This window comes from Lampetra planeri, chromosome 48, assembly GCF_965212315.1.
Source record: "Lampetra planeri chromosome 48, kcLamPlan1.2.h2, whole genome shotgun sequence".
In the NCBI taxonomy this organism is placed as follows: domain Eukaryota; kingdom Metazoa; phylum Chordata; class Hyperoartia; order Petromyzontiformes; family Petromyzontidae; genus Lampetra; species Lampetra planeri.
The window spans coordinates 3,651,094-3,674,892 of NC_136154.1; the positions used below are offsets into that span (position 1 = coordinate 3,651,094).

Below are 23,799 nucleotides of genomic sequence, written 5' to 3' on the forward strand. Positions count from 1 at the left end.
TAACGACAGGTAGAGGCAGAGGAGGGTGGGGGGAGGAGAAGAAGAGAGAGCATGGGATAGGGAGGGAGACGGAGGTTCCGAAAATGGTCACTGGTATTGGCCGTGAGCGAGAACCAAACTGAACCGGCCCTGGGTCTCCCCTAGGTCGAAAGAATTAGAAACACAGAGACACACAGAGAGAGAGAGAGAGAGAGAAATACAGAGACAGAGAGGGACACATAGACACAGCGACAGAGAGACACAGAGAAAACGACTGATTGATACAAAGACAGAGAAACACGGAGAGAGGCAGACAAGGAGAGAGACAGAGAGAGAGACATAGAGAGAGACAGAGCCATAGAGAGAGATAGAGAAAGAGACAGACAGACTTAGTGACAAAGAGACAGAGACACAGAGAGATACCAAGACAAACAGACACAGAGACAGACAGCCAGAGAGAGGCAGAGAGAAACACAGTGACAAAGACAGATACACAGAGACAGAGAGACACAGACAGAGACAGAGAGAGACACAACAATAGACAGATAAAGACAGAGACACAAAGAAAAACAGATACGGAGAGAGACAAATACACAGAGTGACAGACAGCCAGAAAGATAAACAGACACAGAAACAGACAGAGACAGAGAAAACGACTGATTGATACAAAGACAGAGATACACAGAGACAGACAGCCAGAGAGACAGAAGACAGAGACAGAGAGAAACGCCCAGACCCCGGGCGTCCGAGTGGCACTGTCTCAGCTGTGGGGTCTCCGTGTTGGCGATTTTCAGTCTGAGCGGAGCTAGGGGTGCACGGCGCTCACCTTGCCCTGGAGGCGCTCCTTGCCGGTGATGAACTCGGCCGTCCCTCCTCCACTGGCGGCGATCCCCTTGATCAGCTCCGTGGAGGCACCGTCACCGATTCCAAAGGAGAAGCAGCTACAGACACAAAAACATACAGAGACACACAGACAAATACAGACACACACAGACACACATATATACACAACAACCGCAATTCGCCACGAAGTGGTGGTGACGTCACCACGGCACTTGTGCCAGGCTATGTGCACGTTGAGGCCACGTGAAGTGTTGAACGCCCGCTGGCAGGAGGTCACGGGACATACCCAGGTGCCACGGGCCGACAGACTGAGATGACTGGATGATGCACCACCTCTGCTCCCTACTGTGCCAACTTGCTGTGCTTTAGCCACCCGGTGCTCCACTCGTTGTTGTGAGCATCGTTCCTCCGCCCTCCGTTGTTGTTGGAGGGCGACTGCCTCCAACTGCCCAATAGCGTCCTTCACGAGCCTCCTCCACAGAGGCCGATCTTAACACCGCTGGTACCAGTCATTGGCAAGTCCACTCAGCTCCACATCCTCCCGTACCACATCACTCCATCTCTTCTCGAGCCCGTGCCACGCCCGTTTGGCACTCTCTAACCGATCGAACAAAAGCTGTTTAGGCACGCGGTGGCTGGGCATGCGGGCTACATGACCCAGCTAATGCAGCCTTGCTTGCCGGAGGAGCTCACTGATGAAAATTTGTCCAGATATTTAAAGGATTTGTGAGCTCTTCACACAAACCAGCCTGGTTAAACCCAGGATGGATCGTAGGCAGGCCAGCATAAATGTTTCCAATCAATGAAGATGTTCAATTAGGGGAGTCCACGTTTTGCAAGCATAAAGAATGGAGGGCTTGACTTTAGCTGAAAAGACACAAAACTTCTCGCGCGACAAACCAAGTAGCTTCCACACAGCGTTACGCAGCTGTTTTAAATATATTGTCACTTGGCTGATTCGGCTTGAGACCTCTGCTGTCAAGCCGGAGTCGGTCATAAGCACACTGTCCAGGTATGGAAAACTCTCCACTCTGTCCACATCACCAATTGGGAGTTTTGGGGGTGGAGTGTTTGATAGCACAAAATAACCAGGCATGTGCTTAGTTTTGGTGGCGCTGATGGTAAGGCCCCACCTCATAGTGGCCTGCTTCAGGTTCAGCAGCAGCGCCTCCAACTCTTCCTCTGAGTGAGCAGCAATCACCAAATCATCAGCATACATAACATGGTTGACCAATAGGAAGCCATCGATCAGCCTCTCATTTTATGTGTACAAGATGGAAATTCCTCCGGTACAGCAATCAAAGACTTCACGAACTAGGTGGTTGAAATAGCTGTACACTAATGTGAGAGCCAAATGACATCCCTGTCGCACCCCAAGGTGAACAGGGAACAGGTCCAACTCCCGACCACGTAGTTTTATCCGGGCCTGCCCACCATCATGAAGGTTCTTAATGATTGTGATCAGAGAGTCAGGGACTCCGAAAGCAAAAATAACAACCCAGAGCCCAGGCCTACTGATGGTATCACACACCTTGACCAGGTCAATACATTTTAGATGACTGTGCTGTTGGAATTCTCTATGCCTCTGCTGTAGCGGATGGACAGAAAATATGGCATCTGTGCAGGACCGCCCTGGCCTGAAACCTCATTGGGTCTCCACAAGCCTCTCCTCAGCGTGCCTGGCATGGCAATGTTGAATAATCATTGCCAGGGCCTTTCCCAGCACACTGAGGAGGGAGATGTCTTTGTAGTTGTTACAGGCTTTGCGGTCTCCACTCTAAAAGAGGGGGGCCACCAGGGCATCCTTCCAATCCTGCGGAACCTTTTCAGTGGTCCAAACTGTTATTATGATGTCATGTAGGGCAGAGATCATCTCTGCTTGCCGCATTTCCTGGTTTAAGACTCTTAATTATCTTCTGTACTTCCTCAATAGATGGCACTTCAGGCAGTCACTCACAGCGGGTGACTACTTCTTCCAATATGAGGAACCGAAGCTTTAGGAGAGTCATCTCCAGTTTGCATAATGATGTTTTCCAGGCTGAGGGATTTCCCCTCCCCCAAGAACTTACAGAAATGCTCAGAAAATCTGCAAAACCTGTTCTTGGGGGGTAAAAGATCGGATCGCCTTCATTTCCCCTAATGATAGTGACATGTGTGGCGCTGCAAGTTATTTTTTTATGGAGATAAAGAGTGATTTGTGATCACGGGGTAACTGAGGCAGACTCCATCTCCTAAGTAACCCATGACCACCACCCATCCTTGCAGCACCTCAAAACTCCGAGCGAAGACTTCAGTAAGCCTCCTCATTCTCTGACGTGGATGCTGGAGACGGTGGGAGTGGGCCTGTCGCTTTTTCTGAGCCAGCTAGAACATCTCTTTTGTTAGCCAGGGTCTCTGTGGAAATTTGGACCGTGTACCAAGGCAGCTATTGCAGCTGCATGAGCCACGGTCCTAAACCTCGCCCATTTCCCCTTGGCATCAGGAGGCAGGGGGGAACGATACCAACCCCAGCTGCAAGCGATAAATTCTCACTTGCAACTTTCATCAGCTAGCTGAAACCAGGCTACTGTGGATTTGAACGGGGTCCTGAGTGTACACCCACCACAGGATTGGAAGAATGGTAGGCACATCTTACAGATGACAGGCCTATGGTCAGTTGGGCAGATCAGCGCGATGGTAGGTGCTGGTGTCAAGGATGTCCAGCAGATGTGTTTGGTTGTACCCAGCGTACAACCAGGCTACTCAATAGCAGGAGTAACCTCCTGCTATTGTTATTGAGCTTATCTGGCCCATGCCTTCAAATCACTACAGCCAAGTTGCCAGCATCATGACCGACTCGGGAATTAAAGTCATCTCACATTATTACTCTATCCCAAAGGGCCACTTTAGCTAGCACCTGTGACAGGAGGTCATAGAATGCACCTGACTCATCGGCCTTGCCTGCATCCCTCCACTGATGTTCATCTTCGGTGGGGGCATCAGTAACCAAAACCACCACTCACCTCTGGTTGATTTGAAGGTGAGCCCACAGTAGCCTGGGACTTTCAGCTTCCCACACCTCACCGCCATGCTCCCATGTCCCCTTCATTGTTTTGTTTAGAAGAACAGCCACTCCCTGTTGTTTGACAGTATCCTGCCCTGAGTAGAGGACTGTCCACCCCTCATGGTGGCTGAAATCGGAGCCAGTCCACCATACCTCCTGAATATCGCAGAGATTCAGGCGGCACTGGTGTAACTTCCGACAGAGGAACGGCAGCCTATTCTCCACAGTGATTATTCCAACATTCTACGTGGCCACCTGCAGTGTTTTTTTGCTGTTTCAGGAGGAACCCCGAGGGTAAGGATTCAATATATTGGCTCTGCCAAATGGGGTTTGGCCAGGAGACCTCGTAAACGCCTGTCCCCCCGGGGCCTCCGGCACAAGCTTCGTTTAATCTTTTTTGTTCGTGGTATCATGGTAATTTATTTGAAGGTGGCGGGGTTAGCAGCCCCTCGTACCCGTTCAGAGGCCCTTTTAGCTGCTGTGGTGGCTACAGATGCCATGAGGGAAATGGCCAATTTAAATTGGTTCTCCCCCCCATGGCATTGCTCACCACAGCGTTCCTGTCCAGCACCACCGAGGAGGTAGGGGGTTGTTTTGCTGGAAACAGACACACAGACACACACAAACACGAATCTCCAGTGTAGCCTCTAACAGACTGTAGGGGCAATTGCTGTTAGCGAGTACCTATACACACAGAGAATAAATATCCCCTGTGTAGCCTCTAACAGTCTGTTTGGGCAAGTGCTGTTAGTGGAGAGTAGTAGCCCCTATGAAGGCCGGTACTGTTGCAAACGAGGTGGGTGGCCAGCACCACGCCCGGCCGTCTTTGTCTCCCCAGTGGTGATGTTTACTACTACACACCACAGTGAACTAGTAAGTGAGCAGCTGAGTGAGTATCCGAGTTAGTAGCTGAGTGAGGAGCTGAGTGAGTGAACAAGAAAGTGATTGAACGATTGAGTGAGTAGCTGAGTGAGTGAATAACTGAGTGAGTGATCTAGTGAGTGAGTAGCTGCGTGAGTACCTGAGCGAGTAACTGAGTGAGTGAACTAGTGAGTGAGTAGCTGAGTGAGAAGTTGATAATTGAGTAGCTGAGTGAGTGAGTAGCTGAGTAAGTAAGTAGCTGAGTGAGTAGCTTAGTGAGTGAACTAGTGAGTGAGTTGATGATTGAGTGATCAGCTGAGTGAGTGAGGTGCTGAGTGAGTTAACTCGTGAGCGCATAGCTGAGTCAGTAGCTGAGTGAGTAAGTAGTTGAGTGAGGAGCTGAGTGAGTGAGTAACTGAGTAATTGAGTAGCTGAGTGAGTAGTTGAGTGAGTAGCTGCGTAAGTAGCTGAGTGAGTAGCCGAGTTGGCAGTTGAGTGAATAGCTGAGTGAGTGTGTAGCTGAGTGAGTGAACAAGTGAGTGAGTGAACTCGTGAGTGAGCAGCTGAGTGAGTGAGTAGCTGAATGAGTGGTTGAGTGAGTAGCTGAGTGAGTAGCTGAGTGAGTGTTCTATTCAGCTAACTAGTGAGTGAACTAGTTGGTCATAAAACTAGTGAGTGAACGAGTGAGTTAGCTTTTGAGTGAGTTGACTAGTAAGTTAACTAGTGAGTGAACTAGTGAGTAGTGAGTCTAACCGATGGTTGTTTGCATTCTTCTTCACCAGGCTGATGACGTCACGGGTGTTGGACACTTCCCCATCGGTCAGCACCATCAACTATGACATGACAACATCACAACACCGTCAACTATGACATCACAACATCACAACACCATGAACTATGACATAAACAACATCACAACACCATGAACTATGACATCACAACACTGTTAACTATGACATCACAACACAACACCATCAACTATGAAATCACATCATCACAGCAACATAAACTATCACATCACAACACTGTCAACTATGACAGCACAACCTCACTACTATACACTACACTACTATACACTACACTATGATACAATACACTACAATACGCTAATATACACTACACTATACACTACTATACACAACACACTACTATACACTACACTACTATACACTGCACTAGTATACACTGCACTACTATACACTACACTATTATCCACTGTACACGACTATACACAACACTAGCATACACAACTATACTGATGTAATGACATAGTGACATCTACCAGTTGGAAAAGGTAAGCACGGGTACAGGCACCACGATAAACATCATCCAATCCCAAAGGGAGAGGTATCTGGGCCAAAGGTAAAGGACGGGCTGGCCGAGATACTCCGGGAACCGGCTAGAAGGTTCCACGAGAGGACGTGGCCGGAGGCGGAGCCTAGCCGCGCCTGCCGCAATATAAGTGGAGGCGCAGGAGGACTCGTGGTCGGTGTGGGGAACCTTGGGTCCGGACTGCATCGCTGCTCGCCATCATCTCTCTCCGTCGTTCGGCCACATGGCAGATCTCCTACGAAGTCTCACCATCCTTGCCGGCGTGCTTTCAACCAGCAGCGAGGCAGGGAGTGGGCGGATGGAACCACGCTGTAGGATCGACTAAGTGTAGCCTGTAGGGATGCAAATATCTACGTGTGTTCTCGGAGAATGAAGAGGATAAGGTTGGACTTGGTGTGCCCGAATGTGAATAAAGAAGAGAGTACCCTCTACACGACATGTTGCGGAAGTCGCTCATTACACTACTATAAAGTACACTAGTATACACTACACTAATACACTATTCACTACACTACTATAGCCTACTATATACTATGCAACTATACACTCCACGACTATACACTACACTACGAAACAATACACTACTATACACTACACTACTATTCACTGCACTGTTATACACTACTTTACACTACGATACTCTATACACTACGATACATTATACCCTACTATACACTATACACTACGATACAATATTTACTACTATACACTACGACACACTACAATACACTCTACACTACTATACACTGTACACTCGACTACTACATGATATACTAAAAACTACACTACTACACACTACCTTTCACTACTATACACTGCACAGTACTATACACGACACTACTCAACTTGGTGGAAACCATCGGGGGTTGACTGTTCAAGACTCACCTTAGTGGAATTATCATTAGGGTTGACTGTTCAACACTCAACTAAGTGGTAAACCACTGGGGCTGATGATAGCCATAGCCGTTACGAGTATGATGGTCACTAACACTCAGACTGTAAATATTATCGGAGATATGAAGCTCAACTCCCCTGAAAAATTGGTTTATCCAAGGAGTTCCTTTGAACGACTTCTACGTTAGGGCTTCGAAGACACTGAAACCAATCCACCAACCCCACTCCCCCAACCCCACTCCCCCCATTCCCCCCTTGCTCTCGATGGGGTGGTAGCTGGCCGGACCCCGTCACTCACCTGCCGGGGGTGTTCCGCCTGGCATGCCGAGCGGTAGATGGCCTCGAGAGGCCTCAGGATATTGGTGCCCCCCAAGTTGGCGCTCATTTCCTTGACGAGCTTCAGCGCCTCCGCCATGCTCGCCTGCAAGTACTCGCGGCTCTCCCTGGAAAAAGGCAGGGGGGCACACACAGGGGTGGGGGGGTACAAAAGCGGGATGGAGACGTCTGCTCGTCACCGTGGCAAGGGCAGTCCCCGCTTCCCATCTCAATGCCTCCCTCTCCATCCACTCCATCCCCCCTTTACTCCCTCCCCCCCTCCACTCTCTCTCTCATTGCCTCCCTCTCCCTCCAATCCCTCCCACCTCCACTCCTTCCCTCTCCCTCCACTCCCTCCCAGCTCCACTCCTTGCCACCTCCCTCCCCCCTGCACTCCCTCCTCAATTCCCTTCCAACTATCTGCGCTCCCTCCTCCTCCCTTCATTCCCTCGCCCCTCCAGCCCCTCACACCTCCCTCCACTCCCTCTTAAACCTCCACTCCCTTCCTCCATTCTCTCCTCCACTCCGTCCACTTCCTCCCACCTCCATAGGGGCTGGGTGCCAGGGGTTGGGTGTTTAGGGCTGGGGAGAGGCTAGGGGTGGAGGCTCACGGGAACAAGCTGTTGTAGCTGCTTCCGAATGCGTAGACGTTGAAGAAGCAGCCGAGAGGCAGACTCTTCAGCAGCAGCATCAACGTCTCCTGCATGGGGGAAGCATGACATTAACATGGGGGAAGCATGATATGAACATTCATACACAGAGACCCACAGACTCACCACACACACAGAGACCCGCAGACTCACCACACATAGACCCACAGACTCACCACACAGAGACCCACAGACTCACCACACACACACAGACCCGCAGACTCACCACAGACTCGCCACACAGAGACCCACATACTCACCACACACAACATATCCGTCATTTGCCACTAAGTGGCGGTGACGTCATAACGGCGCCTGTGCCAGGCTATGTGCATGTTAAGGCCATGTGAAGTGACGAATGCCCGCCGGCAGGAGGTTACGGGGAAGATCCAGGTGCCATGGGTCGACTGACTGAGATGACTGCCCGATGTACCACCGGTGCACCCTACTGTGCCAACTTGCTATGTTTTAGCCACCCGGCACTCCGCTCGTTGTTTTGAGCGTCGCTCCTCCCCCCTCCGTTGTTATTGGAGGGCGACTACCTCCAACTGCCCAGTAGCGTCCTTCACGCACCTCCTCCACAGAGGCTGATCTTGACAACACTGGTAACAGTCATTGGTAAGTCCACTCAGCTCCATGTCCTCTCTCATCACTCCCATCTCTCCTCTAGCCCGTGACGCACCGGCTTGCCTATGGCCTGCCTATGGATCATAGGCCTGCCTATGGATCATACGCAGGCCAGGCTAAATGTTTATAACCGGTGAAGATGTTCCATTAGGTGGGTACACGTTTCGCAAGCATAGAGAAAGGAGGGCATCACTGTGGCTGAGAAGACCTGAAGCTTCCTGTGGAGTGACAGACCAGGTAGCTCCCACACAGCATTACGCAAACGATGAAAATATAATGCTGCTCGATTAATTCTGAGTGAGAACTCTGCTGTCAAAGTGGAGCTGGTCATAAGCACACTATCCAGGTATGGGGAAACTCTCTACTCTCTCCACAACTGTCCCATCACTGATTAGGAGTTGTGGGGGTGGAGTGTCAGATGGTACAAAATACCCAGGCAGATGCTTAGTTTTGGTGGGGCTGATGGTAAGGGTGGCAAGCTCAAGGTTCAGCAGCAGTGTCTCCAACTCCTCCTTTGAGTGAGCAGCAATTACCAGATCATCGGCATACATAACATGGCTGAGCAAATAGGGAGCCTTCCCTTGACCGCACCTGGGCATCGATCAACCTCCCATTGTACCTGTACCAGATGTAAATTCCTCCAGTACAACAATCGAAGGCTTCACAAACTACGTGGTCGAAATATATGTCAGAGGATATCCTTGTCAAACCCCAAGGTGAACAGAGAATGGTTTCCGACTCCCGCATTGTTAGTTTAAACCGGCCTGCTCATCATCATGAAGGTCCTTAATGATTGTGAGCAAAATAAGCACGAATAACAACCCAGAGCCCAGGCCTACTGGTGGTATCAGAGGCCTTGACCAGGTCAATAAAGCGGTGTGTGCGGTCCCCCTTCTTAAAGAGGGGGACCACCAAGACATCCGTCCAATCCTGCGGAACCCTTCCAGTGGTCCTGACTCTTATTATGTAGGGCAGTCTGTGCACAAACGCCACCCTCCCTCAGCATTTCACTTGGGAGATCATCTCTGTCCGGTGACTTTTCTGGTCTCAGACTTTGGATCTCCTTCAGTACTTCCTCAATAAATGGCACCTCAGCCAGCCACTCACAGGGGGCGACTTCATCTCCTAATATTTGAGGAACCGCAGCTTCAGCAGGGTCATCCCCACTTTGTCCCATGATGTTTTCCAGGTTGAGAGATTTTCCCTCCCCAGGACTTCACAAAAATGTTCAGCAAATCTGCAAACCTGTTACTGGGGGTCGGAGATTGGATCACCGTTTTTACCCCTAATGATGGTAATAGGTGTGGCCCTGCAGGTTACTTTTTTGATGGAGTTAAAAACGGATTTGTAATCGTGGGCCATTGAGGCAGACTCCATCTCCTCAGCAACCCGCGACCACCACCCATCCTTGCAGTGCCTCATGGATCTCCAAACCTCCGAGCGAAGGCTGTGGTAAGCCTCCTCATTCTCTGACGTGGGATGCTGTAGATGATGAGAGTGGGCCTGTCGCTTTTAGTCAACCAGCCTGAACACCTCCTCCGTCAGCCAGGGTCTCTGTTGGAGGTCTGGACCGTGTACACAAAGTAGCGATTGAAGTTGCATTAGCCACAATCCTAAACCTTGCCCATTTCCCCTCGACATCAGGAGGAGTGGGGGACAATGTCAACCCCAGCGGCAAACTATTATGCAATTCTCGCTTGCAACTTTCATCAGCTAGCTGAGACCAGGCCACCTTAGGTTGGAATGGGGTCCTGGGTGAACACCCACCATTGGAGTGGAAGAATGGCAGGCGCATCTTACAGTTGACCAGTCGATGGTCAGTGGTCAGATCAGCTCTATGGTAGTTCCTGGAGTCAAGAACATAGGCCCACATCCACTGTTCCGTCACTATATTGTCCAGCAGACGTTCTTGCTTGGTACCGACATGCATCCATGATGTTGTGTGGATGTGGTGATGCCGGCACAGTGTGTTGGTAATTACAAGCCCATGGGCTGCATAAAAATCTAGCAGCCTCCTGCCGTTGTTATTGAGCTGATCTGGTCCATGCCTTCAAATCACTGCAGACCAGGTGCCAGCATCATGACCAACTCCGGCATTAAAGTCACCCAACAAGATGACTCTATCCTGAGGGGTCACTTTAGCTAGCACTTGTCACAGGAAGTCATGGAAGGCATCTGACTCATTGGTCTTGCCTGCATCCCTCCACTAATGTTCATCTTCGGTGGGGGCATAAGTAACCACGACTACCACTCCTCACCTCTGTTTGATGGAAAGTTAAACCCAAAGGAGCCTGGAGCTTACAGCTTCCCAAACCTCACTGCCACACTGCCATGCCCCTTCATTGTTTTGTTTAGAAGAACAGCCACTCCCTGTTGTTTGGCAGTCTCCTGCCCTGAGTAGAGGACTGTCCACCCCTCATAATGACAGGAGCCAAAGCCGGTCCTCCGGACCTCCTGAATACCACACATATACAGACGGTACTGGTCCAGCTCCCGACAGAGGAGTGGCAGTCCCTCCTCTGCATTGAGCACTCGGATATTCCACGTGGTCCCACAAAGTGTCTTTTTACTGTTTCTGGAGGAACCCCGAGGGTAAGGATTTAATCTCCTGGCTCCGCCAAATGGGGTTTGTTCAAGAGACTTCATGGATGCCTGTCCCCCCGAAACCTCCAGCACAAGTTTAATTAGAATTATTTTTGTGTGGCTTAGTAGTACTTGGATTGAAGGTGGAGGGGTTACCAGCCCCTCGCCCCTGTCTAGAGCCCTATCTGGCTGCTGTGATGGCTACAAATGACATGAGCGGAATGGCCAATCGAAATATACCCTCCCACCATGGCACTGCTCACCACAGCGTTGCCATCTGGCACCAACGAGGTATTTTGCTGGAGACCCACACACACACAGACCCACAGACTCATCACCCAGAGACCCACTCAAACACAGAGAGACACACACACCCACATACTCACCACACAGAGACACATAGACTCATTACACAGAGACCCACACACACACATACCCACAGACTCCTCACACAGAGACCCACAGACCCATTACACAAACACACACACAGACCCACAGACTCATCACACAGAGACCCACAGACTCACCACACAGAAACCCACAGATTAATTACACAGAGACCCACACACATAGAATCCCACAGCAGCGTGCCCACCTTGGCGTAGACCATGCGGCATCCCATGCTGCCGGAGCAGTCCACCAGGAAGATGAACTCCCCCTTCTGAGTCAACGCCTCCGCCCCCTTGGCGGACTTGGTCTCTCCCATGCCGGGTAAGAAGTTCAGCATGGTCACTGTGTCACTCATCAGAGAGGAGTCTGGGAGGGAGGAGGAGGAAAATGAGGAGGGGGTAGGATCAGGGGAGGGGGGGAAGTGAGGGTGGGAAGTGTTGTGGGGCAAGAGGGGGGCAGGAGGGGGTAGGATGAGGGAAGGAGGGGAAGTGGGGGGGGGGGCAGGATGGGGGGGAGAAGGAGGGGGGATGGGGGGAAGAAAGGGGAGGGGACAGAGAAGGGGAGGCGTAGAAGAGGAGGGGAAGGGGGAGAAGGGGAGGGGGGAGATAATCGGAGGGGGGAGCGACGGGGAGGAGGGGATAGAAGAGAGGGGAGGAGGAGAGAAGGGGAGGGGGTAGAAGGGGAGGGGGAGAAGGGGAGGTGAGAAGGGGAGGGGGAGAGAGACGAGGAAGGGGAGGGAGCGAAGGAGAGGTGGGGGAGACAGGGGGGAGGGATAGAGAAGGGGGGGGGGGCGTCGTGTTTTTTCAGAGCTTGTGCAAAATCGTGAAAATTTCAAACGTCCCAGTGTTTTTCTCTCGCTCGTTTTGCGTCTCACATTTGTATCGAGTGAACGGTCTTTCATCGCACTACTCCTTGGTGATTTGTGGTGCTGGCTTTTGTCATCATCAGCTTATATTTGTGTGTGTTATATTTCCTTTGCTAAGAGCCGTGTGTGGTGTCCTGGCACCGACCAGTCCAACCTGTCCCCAGTTGCCCTCTGCTGTGCTGCCCTCCGCAGCTGCGTTGTGTGCCCCGCGTGCCTTTCCGTGCTGTGATTTCGTTATAATTTTCAACACTTTATAACTGGTGCCTCTTTTGCCTTCTCACACAGCCATCATCTCTTTCCCCCTCCTTCACGATGGTGTCTCACATGCACGTGTCGCCTCTGCCAGTCGCTCAGGCCCTCTTGCCTCGAGCCCCACCCCGCCCATGCACAGCACCGAACAGCGGCAGACGGACCAGGGCCGTCGGGAGCGGCTGGCACCAGCAGCGGCCATCACACTGCCATGGCGTCCACTGCCAGGCCTCGGTCGACGCCTCCATCGATACCTACGTCGACGCCCTTGCGTCCGTAATCCCAAGAAACTACGATCGAGTTCACCTCCAAAATGAAACGGCAAGGCCCGTGTTCTTTTTGGAGGCAGAGAGAGTGGCCTTTTTGCAGCCGTGGCCCAGGGGCTGATGGTGGGCGACTGGTACGTCGCTCTTGAGCCGCTGTATTCCCCTGCAGCGTGGGGGGGTGGAGGGGTGGTCTTCAAGATGCCCCCCTACATACAAGGACATCCAGGAGCGGATGGCCAAGCTGTGCACCATCACATTACCCATTCGCCAGGTGACGCTGGGCTGCAGGAGCCCGGGCCCTGAGACATGTGCTTTCCTTCGGATGGCAAGTCAACGTGCCTTTGAAACCCGGGCAACCGAAGAAGGAGGGCGTGTTCGTGGTGATGCACGTGGGGACGCCCCACGACACATTTTGTGCAGAGGCCACCATCAGGAGCCATCTTTGCAAGGATAAGGAGCACTGCAGGAGAGAGTGCACAATGAGTCGACCGTCAACTCCGACAAGGACCGTCCGGCAAGAGAGAGCAGTGGTCACTCAGCAGGTGGAACAGACTCCTGCAGCTCCGACTACACCAGATGAGATGCCAGGTCCCAGCAAAACTCCTGCTGTGACAGCAGATGTTCCAATGGGACATTATGCAACACCCGGATGTCTGAAGAGGAATCACGGAATATACCTCTGTCACTCCGGCCTCCGGATCAGGATCTCTAAAAACATGGAGTTACCGGCGTCAGGCGAGGTGGAGCTGGACGGTCTCAGTGGTGCGCGGGAGCTATCCACTGCGCCAGATACTTTCACCATCGGAATGCTGGAAAGGAAGAGGCAGGAAACAATGCTTGAGGAGAACTTTTGGGATATGGGTGGTGGCCCTGTGGAGTTGCTACCCCCCAAATGCCCCCTGAGCACTCACCACCCCAGGTGGAAGAAGGGGTAGAGGATGAAGACACCCGTCTGCAGAGGCCGCTTCCTCCTCTCAAGACGTGGGGGCGACGGCGCTACTGGGGCCGACGAAGTGGCCGAGGAGGGAGGGTCGGGTGCTCCTCCCTCTGCCAGGATGTGCCATAAGCCTCACAAAGAGCCATGCTGCTGCTGCTGATGCTGAGGATGCGAGCGGTGGCGTTCCCCCTGCCACTGCCCCAGTGGGTGAGCCTACAGAGCCAGCCGTGGACTCGACTCCTGGGTCCTCACACGCAGGGCCTGGAAGCCAGAAGCGGGACTCACGTGATGACCTCCGTGTGGGGGGCAGTGAGACCAGCCTAAGTCTCGATGTGGTTGTCTTTGCATGGAATCCATCTTCTTGTCAGGAAGACTTGTGGAGGTTTTTTGGAAGAAATCCACAGAATACTGAACCAGGTTATGGAGGTTATGTTGAGATGGTGCAACTGATGCCATATAGGCCTCTCTCAGACGCTCGATCGTGGAACTTCAACAGGTTGGGAAGAAGTCGCGAGACACAGAGAGGCCCAAAGCGAGGAATTTCCTCAGTAATTAACTGATTGGAATAACACCGGCTACTCGCTCACAATGACGTGCATTGCCTCCCTCAGTATTAATGGGGGCACAAGGGCGATGAGGATATGTTGTGCTGCGTCCCTTGTTAGGCAGCACAAGGTCTCTCTGCTGTTTGTGCAGGAGACCCATCTCACCACGGTCAATGAGGGCGCATGGAGTAGGGAGTGAAAAGAGGGACTCGTCTTTCACCCAGCAGCAACTCCTCGTGAATTGCAACCGTGTTCTCACTGAACTTAACGCCCGATATTGTGAACCAGGAAGAAGTGGTAAAGGGGAGGGTCCTTGACATCACGGGGCAGGTCGGCGACACCACCATCCACCTCGTCAATGTGTATGCTCCAACCACTGACAGCGAGAGACCCAGGTTTCTGCAGCTTCTGTGGAACCACCTCAGTGGTGTGCCAGGCGACGAGTGTGGTAGTCGTGGTAGGTGACTTCAACGGCATGCTGGATGCCCTCGACTGCAAAGGGAAGGAGCACTGCAACACTGGGTTCTTGGAGGAGCTACGTCACATTCTGGGTGCCTCTGATCTGGTGAACGTGTCGCGGCTCCACAACCCTGGGCAGCATTGTTTGACTTTCACTTGGATACGGGACCATCAGTCACCCCAGTCCAAAATTGACCGCTTTCATGTCTCCAGAAGTCTCATGTCAAGCGTCCTCCATTCTGACATCAAAGCTGCACGACTAACGGATCACAGCCTGATCCTATTGGGCCTCAAGCGGCAGGGAACACCCAGCAGTGCGGCCTACTGGCATATCAACGATGCCCTGCTAGAGGGCAACACGTTCACCAAGCTCTTTGGTGAGTTCTGGGAGCAATGGCGACAGCAGAAGGACTTTTTTGACAGCCTGGCCCAGTGGTGGGATGTGGGTAAGGTCCGAATAAAAAGCTCTGTCAGACTTACACCGGGGGCAGCATGTGCCATAAAAACAGCGACGTGACTGACATGGAGGCTCAGGTCCTTGACCTCCAGAGGTGGCTGAATGAGGGAGACAGCCCTCGGCCCTCCTACAGGAGTACGTGGAAATGAAGAATTGTCTCAAGGGGCTCCAAGCGGAGATAACCAGGGAGCATTTGTGCATTCTAGGGTCAAGCAATACCTCGACCTCGACTCTGGTTCATCTCTCTTCTATGCCTTGGCGAAGCAAAAGGACAGGCAGAAGACTATGGCGTGCCTCTTCAACAACGAAGACACCCTTTAAACAAAGGATGAAAAAAGTAATTTCAAAAGCGACCTCTTCTCTCCTGAGGAAACATCTGCACCTGCCCACGACGAGATCTGGAGGGACCTACCCACCATTGGGGAGGAAGCGAACAAGCTGCTGGAGCAAGGTTTCATGGCGAGCGACCTGGATGCAGCAGTGAAGTTTCTTGCAAAAATACATGTCCGGACATCGCCGGGTACACCAGAGAATTCTGCGACTAATGCTACACGAGGACTATGGAGCAGTGCTTGAAGAGGCGGTGGCCACAGCAGCCATTCCTCAGTCATGGCGAAGGGAGTTGATTGCCCTGCTCCCTAAGAAGGACGACCTGAGGAACCTGAAGAACTGTCGACTGGTGTCAGTGCTATGTACGAATTATGAAATCCTGGCCAAAGTGCTGTCCTCAAAATTAAAGATAGTGTTGGCACAGGTGGTGGAGAGCGACCAGGCATACACGGTCCCGGGGCGAACAATTAACGATGGCGTCTTCCTCATCAGGGACCTCATTGCCCTCTCCGAGAGGATGGGGCTCCCACTCATGCTCCTCTCTCTTGACAAGGAAAAGGCATTCGACAATGTTGACAATGGGTATCTATTGGTAAACCCCAGGACTTTTCGGTTCAGGGCTGGATTAATTGGTTTGGTCCACCTATTCTAGATTTGAAGCTTTCGTGACTGCAATGATTCATATTCTCAGGTTTTTTTTTCGGTAAAGTCACGTAGGTAAAACATTAAAAGTAATGAAAGTAAAATAAAACAAAACAAAAATAAAAATAAAATTCACGACGTTTCGGAGGCAACACAAGTCTCCGTCATCAGGTGGGACCGTCACAGCCAGATTAGCTGCATCAAGTGAAACATCTTGAATCATTGCTTCACTTGATGCAGCTAATCTGGCTGTGACGGTCCCACCTGATGACGGAGACTTGTGTTGCCTCCGAAACGTCGTGAATTTTATTTTTATTTTTGTTTTGTTTTATTTTACTTTCATTACTTTTAATGTTTTATTGGTCCACCTACTTTATGCCGAAGCCCAGTGCCCGATCAAGGTCAATGGTACCCTCACTGACCCCGTCAGCTTCAGAAGGGGTGTTTCGACAGGTGGGTGTCCCATGTCAAGGAAACTGTTCACCCTCGTTGTAGAGCCATGCCTTCTCGGGCAGAAGCTGAGTGGCCTGGTCCTTAGAGAGCCAAGCATCAGGGTGGTGCTCACGGCATACGCTGATGACTTATTCTTCACCGTGGGCTCACCGGGCGACATTCCCCTCCTCCATGCATGCCAAGACATCTACTGCAGGGCCTCCTCTGCAAAACAATGAACTGGGGCAAGTTGCTGTGGGTTGCTGGTTGGAAAGTGGGACTCAACCCAATATCCATAGCAAGACAAGAGCATCACCTGGAGCACCGTATCCTTGCGCCACCTCAGATTATTCCTGGGCCCTGGAGAGAATCCCTTGCAATGGAGCTGGAAAGAGCTGGAGTGCAAGGTGCGGGAGAGGCTGCGGGCCTGGCAGCTCAATTCCAAGTTGCTCAGCTTCAGGGGGGGAAATCTTGGTGGTGAACCAGCTCGTGACATCCGTAATGTGGCACCGCCTCTTTTCCCTACGCCCTCCGGCCGCCGCGTAGCTGCACTGCAGAAGAAGATCCTGAACTTCTTGTGGTCAGACAGGAGACACCACGTGGCTGCTGGGGTCCTAATTTTGCCGCTGGAAAGAGGATGTCAGGGGGTGATGCGGAGTGTGAGGAGCCAAGTGGACACCTTCCGCCTGCAAGCCGCACAGCAGTCCCTGTATGCAGACCACCTTCCTGTTTGGAGTACCACAGCTACCGTCTTTCTTTAGCAGCTGGGAGGCCTTGCGTGCAGCAAGCAGCTGATCTGCATGGACCTTAGGAGCCTCCCACTGGGTCCCCTGGTCCCACTGTACTGGATCTTCCAGTACGCCTGGAGCTGCTTCACAAGAAGGAGGCTCAGCCTACGACTGACAGCAGCTGACTTTGCCCACCAGCCAGGGGTGTTGAATCCGCACTTGGAGCTGCCCACCCCCCCCCCCCCCCCACAGTGTCCCTCTTCCATGCTGGAGCGCCTTGGCTACCACGCACCTCACTAGGGCTGGCAACACAGTGCAACCTGACACGGTGCAGCCTGACACGGTGCAGCTGGGCCCACAGGACCCAGGGGCCCACACCGGCTGAAGTTCCCACATGGGCAGGAATGCGCTCGGAATAGCACCTGACCCGAATACTGAACGGCTTGAGGGGAGCATTGGCCCTCGCCGGGCCACCCCGACTGCACTTCTCTGTCATATCGGAGAGCCGGCGTCCGACTTCATCGGATGTGAAGCACCGCTCGTGCTGCCCGGAGGACCTTCAGGAGGTCCACTTTGATAAGGTCGAGTGGAAAAAAAAGCTGCACATTCATAGTGCAGTTCCACCACCAAGACGTGCTGGGGACTCACATGGGCCATGCCTGGAGAGAGACCCCCCCACCCCGGACTGTGAGGGCCACGATAAACTTGTGTTGAGGAGCTTCTACTCCAATCCATCCTACAAGTGCCACGGGGACTTCAGATAAAGCCTGGCACCATAAACCACCAATGCCTTGCTCGCGAGGTTCACCCAGTGTAAGGCTCTGGATTCGCTCTCCAAACTCCTGTGAAACATCCTGCTGAAGTTCAGTCTGCACCTCTCCCCCATGGTACTCGACTTTGACAAAACTGGAGACATGAGGGCGGACGGCCTCGTGAACGCCCCAATGAGCTACGTGAGCTGGCGATCCACAGGCCAAGGAATGCGGCGGTAGACGGTGGATGCTCACCGCACACCCTTGGCATCTTCGGGGCTCTGCTTTCTGCCAGGGTGTGGATAGAGTTCCGCCACACCCAGCTCACCAGCGATGCCGGTGCCTTCCTGGAGCAGTGGGTGGCATAGGATGCCGTTTGCTTCGTACTGGACAATGGAGAGCTGGTTATGGTGGACTGAGCAGGTCCGTCTCCTTGTGGCAGAAACTCGTTATTTATAGATGTATTGCACGCTTCTTTCTCTTTAATTCATTTAATTTGGTGTCGGAGGTCATGGGTTCGATACTGGCCCAGGCGAGACGTTAACTACCTCGCCTGGTACGCAGGAGATTGTGGGTTCGATCTTGACCCTGATGAGATGGAAACTACCTTGCCTGGTGCACAGGAGGCTGTTGGTTCGATCCTGATAAGATGTCAACTACCTTGGCTGATATACAGGAGTTTGTCGGTTCGCTACCAACCCTGACGATGCCTGTTGCATATTTGTAGTTTGCGTGTCTCTCTCTCCCCGTGGTGAGATGTTAACTACCTTGCCTGATACGCAGGAGGTCGTGGGTTGTTGTGAGGGCTTAGTGACAGCAACGATAGTGGGAGGGGATATGAGGTGACCTGCAGTGAGATTAGTAACTGGGTGAGTGACTGGGTAAGTGAGTGAGTGTATGGGTGAGTGAGTAACTGGGTGAGTAAAATTACTAGATGAGGGATAGGTGGGTGGGTGAGTGAGTGAGTGAATAAATTAGTGACTGGGTGGGTGAGTGAGTGACAAGGTAGGTGAGTGACTGAGTGGGTGAGTTAGTGAGCGAGTGTGTGAGTGACAAGGAGAGTGACAGGTCAGGGAGTGACCAAAAGTCATTGCTGTATCATCAGTCAACCCAACTACGTTACTGTGTGAATGAGCGATTGGGTGGGTGAGTTACTGGGCAGGTGAATGAATCACTGGGTGACTAGGTGGCTGATTGACCGACATTTCATGTGGCCTTAACGTACATATAGCCTGGCACAATTGCCGTGGTTACGTCACCGCCACTTAGTTGCGAATAGCAGTTGTTGTGTTTCTGTGTGTGTGTCTGTGTGTGTCTCTGTGTCTGTGTGCGTCTCTGTGTGTGTCTGTGTGTCTCTGTGTCCGTGTCTCTGCGTATGTCTGTGTGTTTGTGTCTCTATGTGTGTCTGTGTGTTTCTGTGTGTGTGTATCTGCGTGTGCATCTCTGTGTGTGTCTCTGTGTGTGTGTGTGTCTGTGTATGTGTGTGCATCTGTGTGCGAGTTGGTCATGATTCTGCAACTTGGTCTGGAGTGATTGGAAGGCATGGGCCAGATCAGCTCAATAACAATGGTAGCAGATTGCTAGATTTTTGTGCAGCCCATGGGCTTGTAATTACCAACACGCTGTTCCGGCATCGGCACATCCACACAACATCATGGATGAATGCTGGGTCCAAGCAAAAACATCTGCTGGACTACATAGTGACGGAACAGCGGATGCGGGCTCATGTCCTTGACACCAAGACTTACCGTGGAGATGCGCCTGTCATTCTTCCACTCCGGTCGTGGGTGTACACCCAGGACCCCATTCAAACCTAAGGTGGCGTAGTCTCAGCTCGCTGATGAAAGTTGCAAGCGAGAATTGCATCATCGCTTGCGGCTTGGGTTGGCATCGTCCCCCACTGTCGAGGGTAAATGGGCGAGGTTTAGGACTGTGACTCAGGCAGCTGCAATGGCTGCTTTGGGTACGCAGTCCAGACCTCCTCAGAGACCCTGGCTGACAGAGAAGGTGTTCAGGATGGCTGAGAAAAAGCGACAGACCCACTCTAATCCTCTACAGCATCCCACGTCAGAGAATGAGGAGGCTTACCGCAGCCTTCGCTCGGATGTTCCGAGAGCCGTGAGGCGCTGCAAGGATGGGTGGTGGTCGCGGGTTGCTGAGGAGATGGAGTCTGCCTCAATGGCCCACGATTACAAATCCCTTTTTAACTGCATCAAAAAAGTAACCTGTAGCGCCACACCTATTACCATCATTAGGCGGAAAAACGGTGATCCAATCTCCGACCCCCAGGAACAGGTTTGCCGATTTGCTGAGCATTTCTGTGAAGTCCTGGAAGAGGGGAAATCCCTTGACATGGGAAACATCGTAAAACAAAGTGGGGAAGACCCTACCGAGGCTGCGGTGCCTCTAATATTAGAGGAAGAATTTACCCCCTGTAAATGGCTGGCTGAAATTCCATCTATTGAGGAAGTACTAACGGCGATCCAGAGTTTGAGACCAGGAAAGGCACCGGGCAGAGATGATCTGCCAAGTGAAATTCTGAGGGGGGTGGCGAATGTGCAGAAACTGCCCTACGTGATATCATAACAACAGTCTACAACACTGAATGGGTTCCGCAGGATTGGAAGGATGCCCTTGTGGTCCCCCTCTTTAAGAAGGGGGACCGCACAGAATGTAACAACTACATGGGCATCTCACTTATAGGTGTGCCAGGAAAGGTCCTGGCAAGGATTATTCAACAACACCTTGCCAGGCACGCTGAGGAGAAGCTTGCGGAGCCCCAATTTGGTTTCAGGAAGGGGCGGTCCTGCACAGATGCCATATTTTCTGTCTGTTTGCTGCAGCAGATGTGTAGGGAATTCCCACAAAATCTACATCTCTGCTTTATTGACCTGGTCAAGGCCTATGATACCATCAGTGGACCTGGGCTCTGGTTTGTTCTTCGTGCTTTCGGAGTCCCTGACCCTCTGCTTACGATCGTTAAGGACCTTCATGATCAGAGCGGGCCCGGGTAATACTACATGGCCGGGAGTCGGAGCCATTCCATGTTCACCTTGGAATGCGACAGGGATGTCCTCTGGCTCCCACATTATTTAACATATTTTTCAACCACGTATTTCATGAAGCCTTTTATGGCTGTACCAGAGGAATGTCCATCTGGTAGAGATACAATGAGAAGCTGATCGATGCCCAGGTGTGGTCAAGGGTTGGCTCCCTATTGGTCAACCACGTTATGTATGCTGATGATTTGGTAATTGCCACTCACTCAAAAGAGGAGTTGGAGGCGCTGCTACTGAAACCGGAGCGTGCCGCTAAGATGTGGGGCCTTACCATGAGCCCCACCAAAATTAAGCACCTGCCTGGGTTTTTTGTACCATCGGACACTCCACCCCCACAACTGCAAATCGGTGATGGGGCAGTTGTGGAGAGAGTGGAGAATGTCCTATACCTGGGCAGTGTGCTCATGACCGGCTGTGGTTTGACACCAGAGGTCTCACTCAGAATCAGTCCAGCAGCATTATCTTTTCACCGGTTGCGTAACGCAACCAGTATGAAGCTTCAAGTCTTCTCGGCCACGGTCATTCCCTCCCTTCTCTACGCTAGCGAAACGTAGACCCCCCTAATGGAGCATCTTCGCCAATTATAAACATTTAGGCTGGCCTTCCTATGATCCATCCTGAGTTTAACCAGGCTGGATTGTGTGAGCTCACAAATCCTTGAAAGATCTGGGCAAAGTCCCATCGGTGAACTCCTTCGGCCGGCAAGGCTGCGTTGGCTGGGTCATGTAGCCCGCATGCCCAGTCACCACATGCCTAAACAGCTTTTGTTCTTCCGGATAGAGGGAGCTAAACGGGCACGGCACAGGCTAGAGAAGAGATGGAGTGATGTGGTACAATAGGATGTGGAGCTGAGTGGACTTGCCGATGACTGGTACCAGCGGTGTCAAAATCGGCCTCTGTGGAGGAGGCTTGTGAAGGACGCTACTGGGCAGGTGGAGGCAGTCGCCCTCAAACAACAACAGAGGGCGGAGGAGCGACGCTCACAACAACGAGCGGAGCACCGGGTGGCTAAAGCACAGCAATTTGGCACAGTAGGGGGCACAGGTGTTGCATCAGCCAGTCGTCTCAGTCAGTCGACCTGTGGCACCTGGGTCAGCCCCGTGCCAGCAGGCGTTTGACACTTCACATGGCCTCAAGGTTCACATAGCCTGGCACAAGCGTTGTGATGACGTCACCTTCACTTAGTGGCAAATGAGGTTTTTCTTGTATGTGTGTGAATCTATCTTTGTCTGTGTGTGTCTCTCTGTGTGTATCTGTGTGTCTGTGTCTCTCTTTGTGTGTCTGTGTCTCTGTCTGTGTGTGTGTCTGTGTGTATGTATGCATCTGGGTGAGGAGTGGAGGTGTAGTGGTTAGCACGCTGCACTACGAACCCGGCGTCCCGATTTCGATTTCCACTCATGGCCAACACCAGTGACGATTATCTGAACCGGTCCTGTGCCTCACCTAGGTCGACTCAGCCTCAATTGAGTACTTCGTGCGAAGTGAAAACATCGCCATTGGGGAGACAAAAGCGGCCGGGGGTGGTGTTGGCGACCCATCCCCTCGTGTGCCGTGCCGGCCTTTATAGTTCTGTGCAAACAGCATTTGCCCCTACAGTCTGTTCAGGCTCCACGGAAGATGTTTGCCTTTGTGTCTGTGTGCGTCTGTGCGTTTCTGTGTGTGTTACTGTCTGTGTATGTGTGACTGTGTGTTTTAATGTGCATCTGTGTGTGTGTCCATGTGTCTCCGTACCCTTGGTGGTGTCGCCTGCCTCCAGCAGTGCGAAGGGGTGGTGCTTCTGGACGGGGTGGACAAACAGCTCCACGTCACGGTCCATATTGAACCCTTCCCCCAGAGACACCTGGGCACATGGTGGGGGTGGTGGTGGAGCGGCAATGTGAAGGCGAGGGGAGGGTGAGTGATGGTGATGATGGGAGGGAGAGTGAGGGAGGTGGGTGGGTGGGAGGGAGGGAGTGGAGGGGAGGTAGAGGAAGAAGTGAGGCCATCACCGCTCATGGCCACCACATAGATCAATAAAAAAAACGCAACCCGACACAACCCCAGCACAATCATCCAGAACTATCTGATGCAATACAGATAACCATGGACACCCACAAAGGCCCAGAGACTCATATAGAACCACTTACAGGAAGTCCCTGGCTTTGTCCGGGTGAAAAATATATATTTCAAAACTTGACTACTCGTTAAAATATATAACGTTTACATACACAAATACTAAGCTATTATGAAAGCCCAGCATTCCATTTGTCCATCAACACAATTATGAGAGCCTTTCAGAAGTCCTGAATCTAAAAGTTATAGAAAGTGGGGGTAAAAAGTGTATCTATAAGGTTTACATACGTTGTCGACTCCCATGCCCCAGATTTTTTTTGCCTCGCCACCCAAATATTTTTTTACCTCCCCGCCCCCACCCAAATTTGTATTTATTGTGCAGGCATGTACACCTACACACCATACGTACAATATAATTAGTCGTATCTACTGATTCTATATTAGTATCTACTGACTATAGTAGTATCTACTGACTATACTAGTAGCTACTGACTCTAAATTAGTAGCTA

At 51.9% G+C, this 23,799-nt stretch overlaps 1 protein-coding gene across 1 annotated transcript in view; it reads right to left on the reverse strand.

Moving 5' to 3' along the window:
• Positions 1–23,799, reverse strand: part of LOC144733718 (von Willebrand factor A domain-containing protein 5A-like) — a 76,858-nt gene that overhangs the window by 11,477 nt on the left and 41,582 nt on the right. Inside the window, exons 6-11 of the mRNA XM_078615744.1 lie at positions 22,970–23,078; positions 11,723–11,883; positions 7,879–7,967; positions 7,251–7,395; positions 5,480–5,559; positions 806–920 (exon numbers count right to left, since the gene is read on the reverse strand). Coding sequence (XP_078471870.1) covers positions 806–920; positions 5,480–5,559; positions 7,251–7,395; positions 7,879–7,967; positions 11,723–11,883; positions 22,970–23,078 — 699 coding nt within the window. The remainder of the gene's footprint in view (positions 1–805; positions 921–5,479; positions 5,560–7,250; positions 7,396–7,878; positions 7,968–11,722; positions 11,884–22,969; positions 23,079–23,799) is intronic.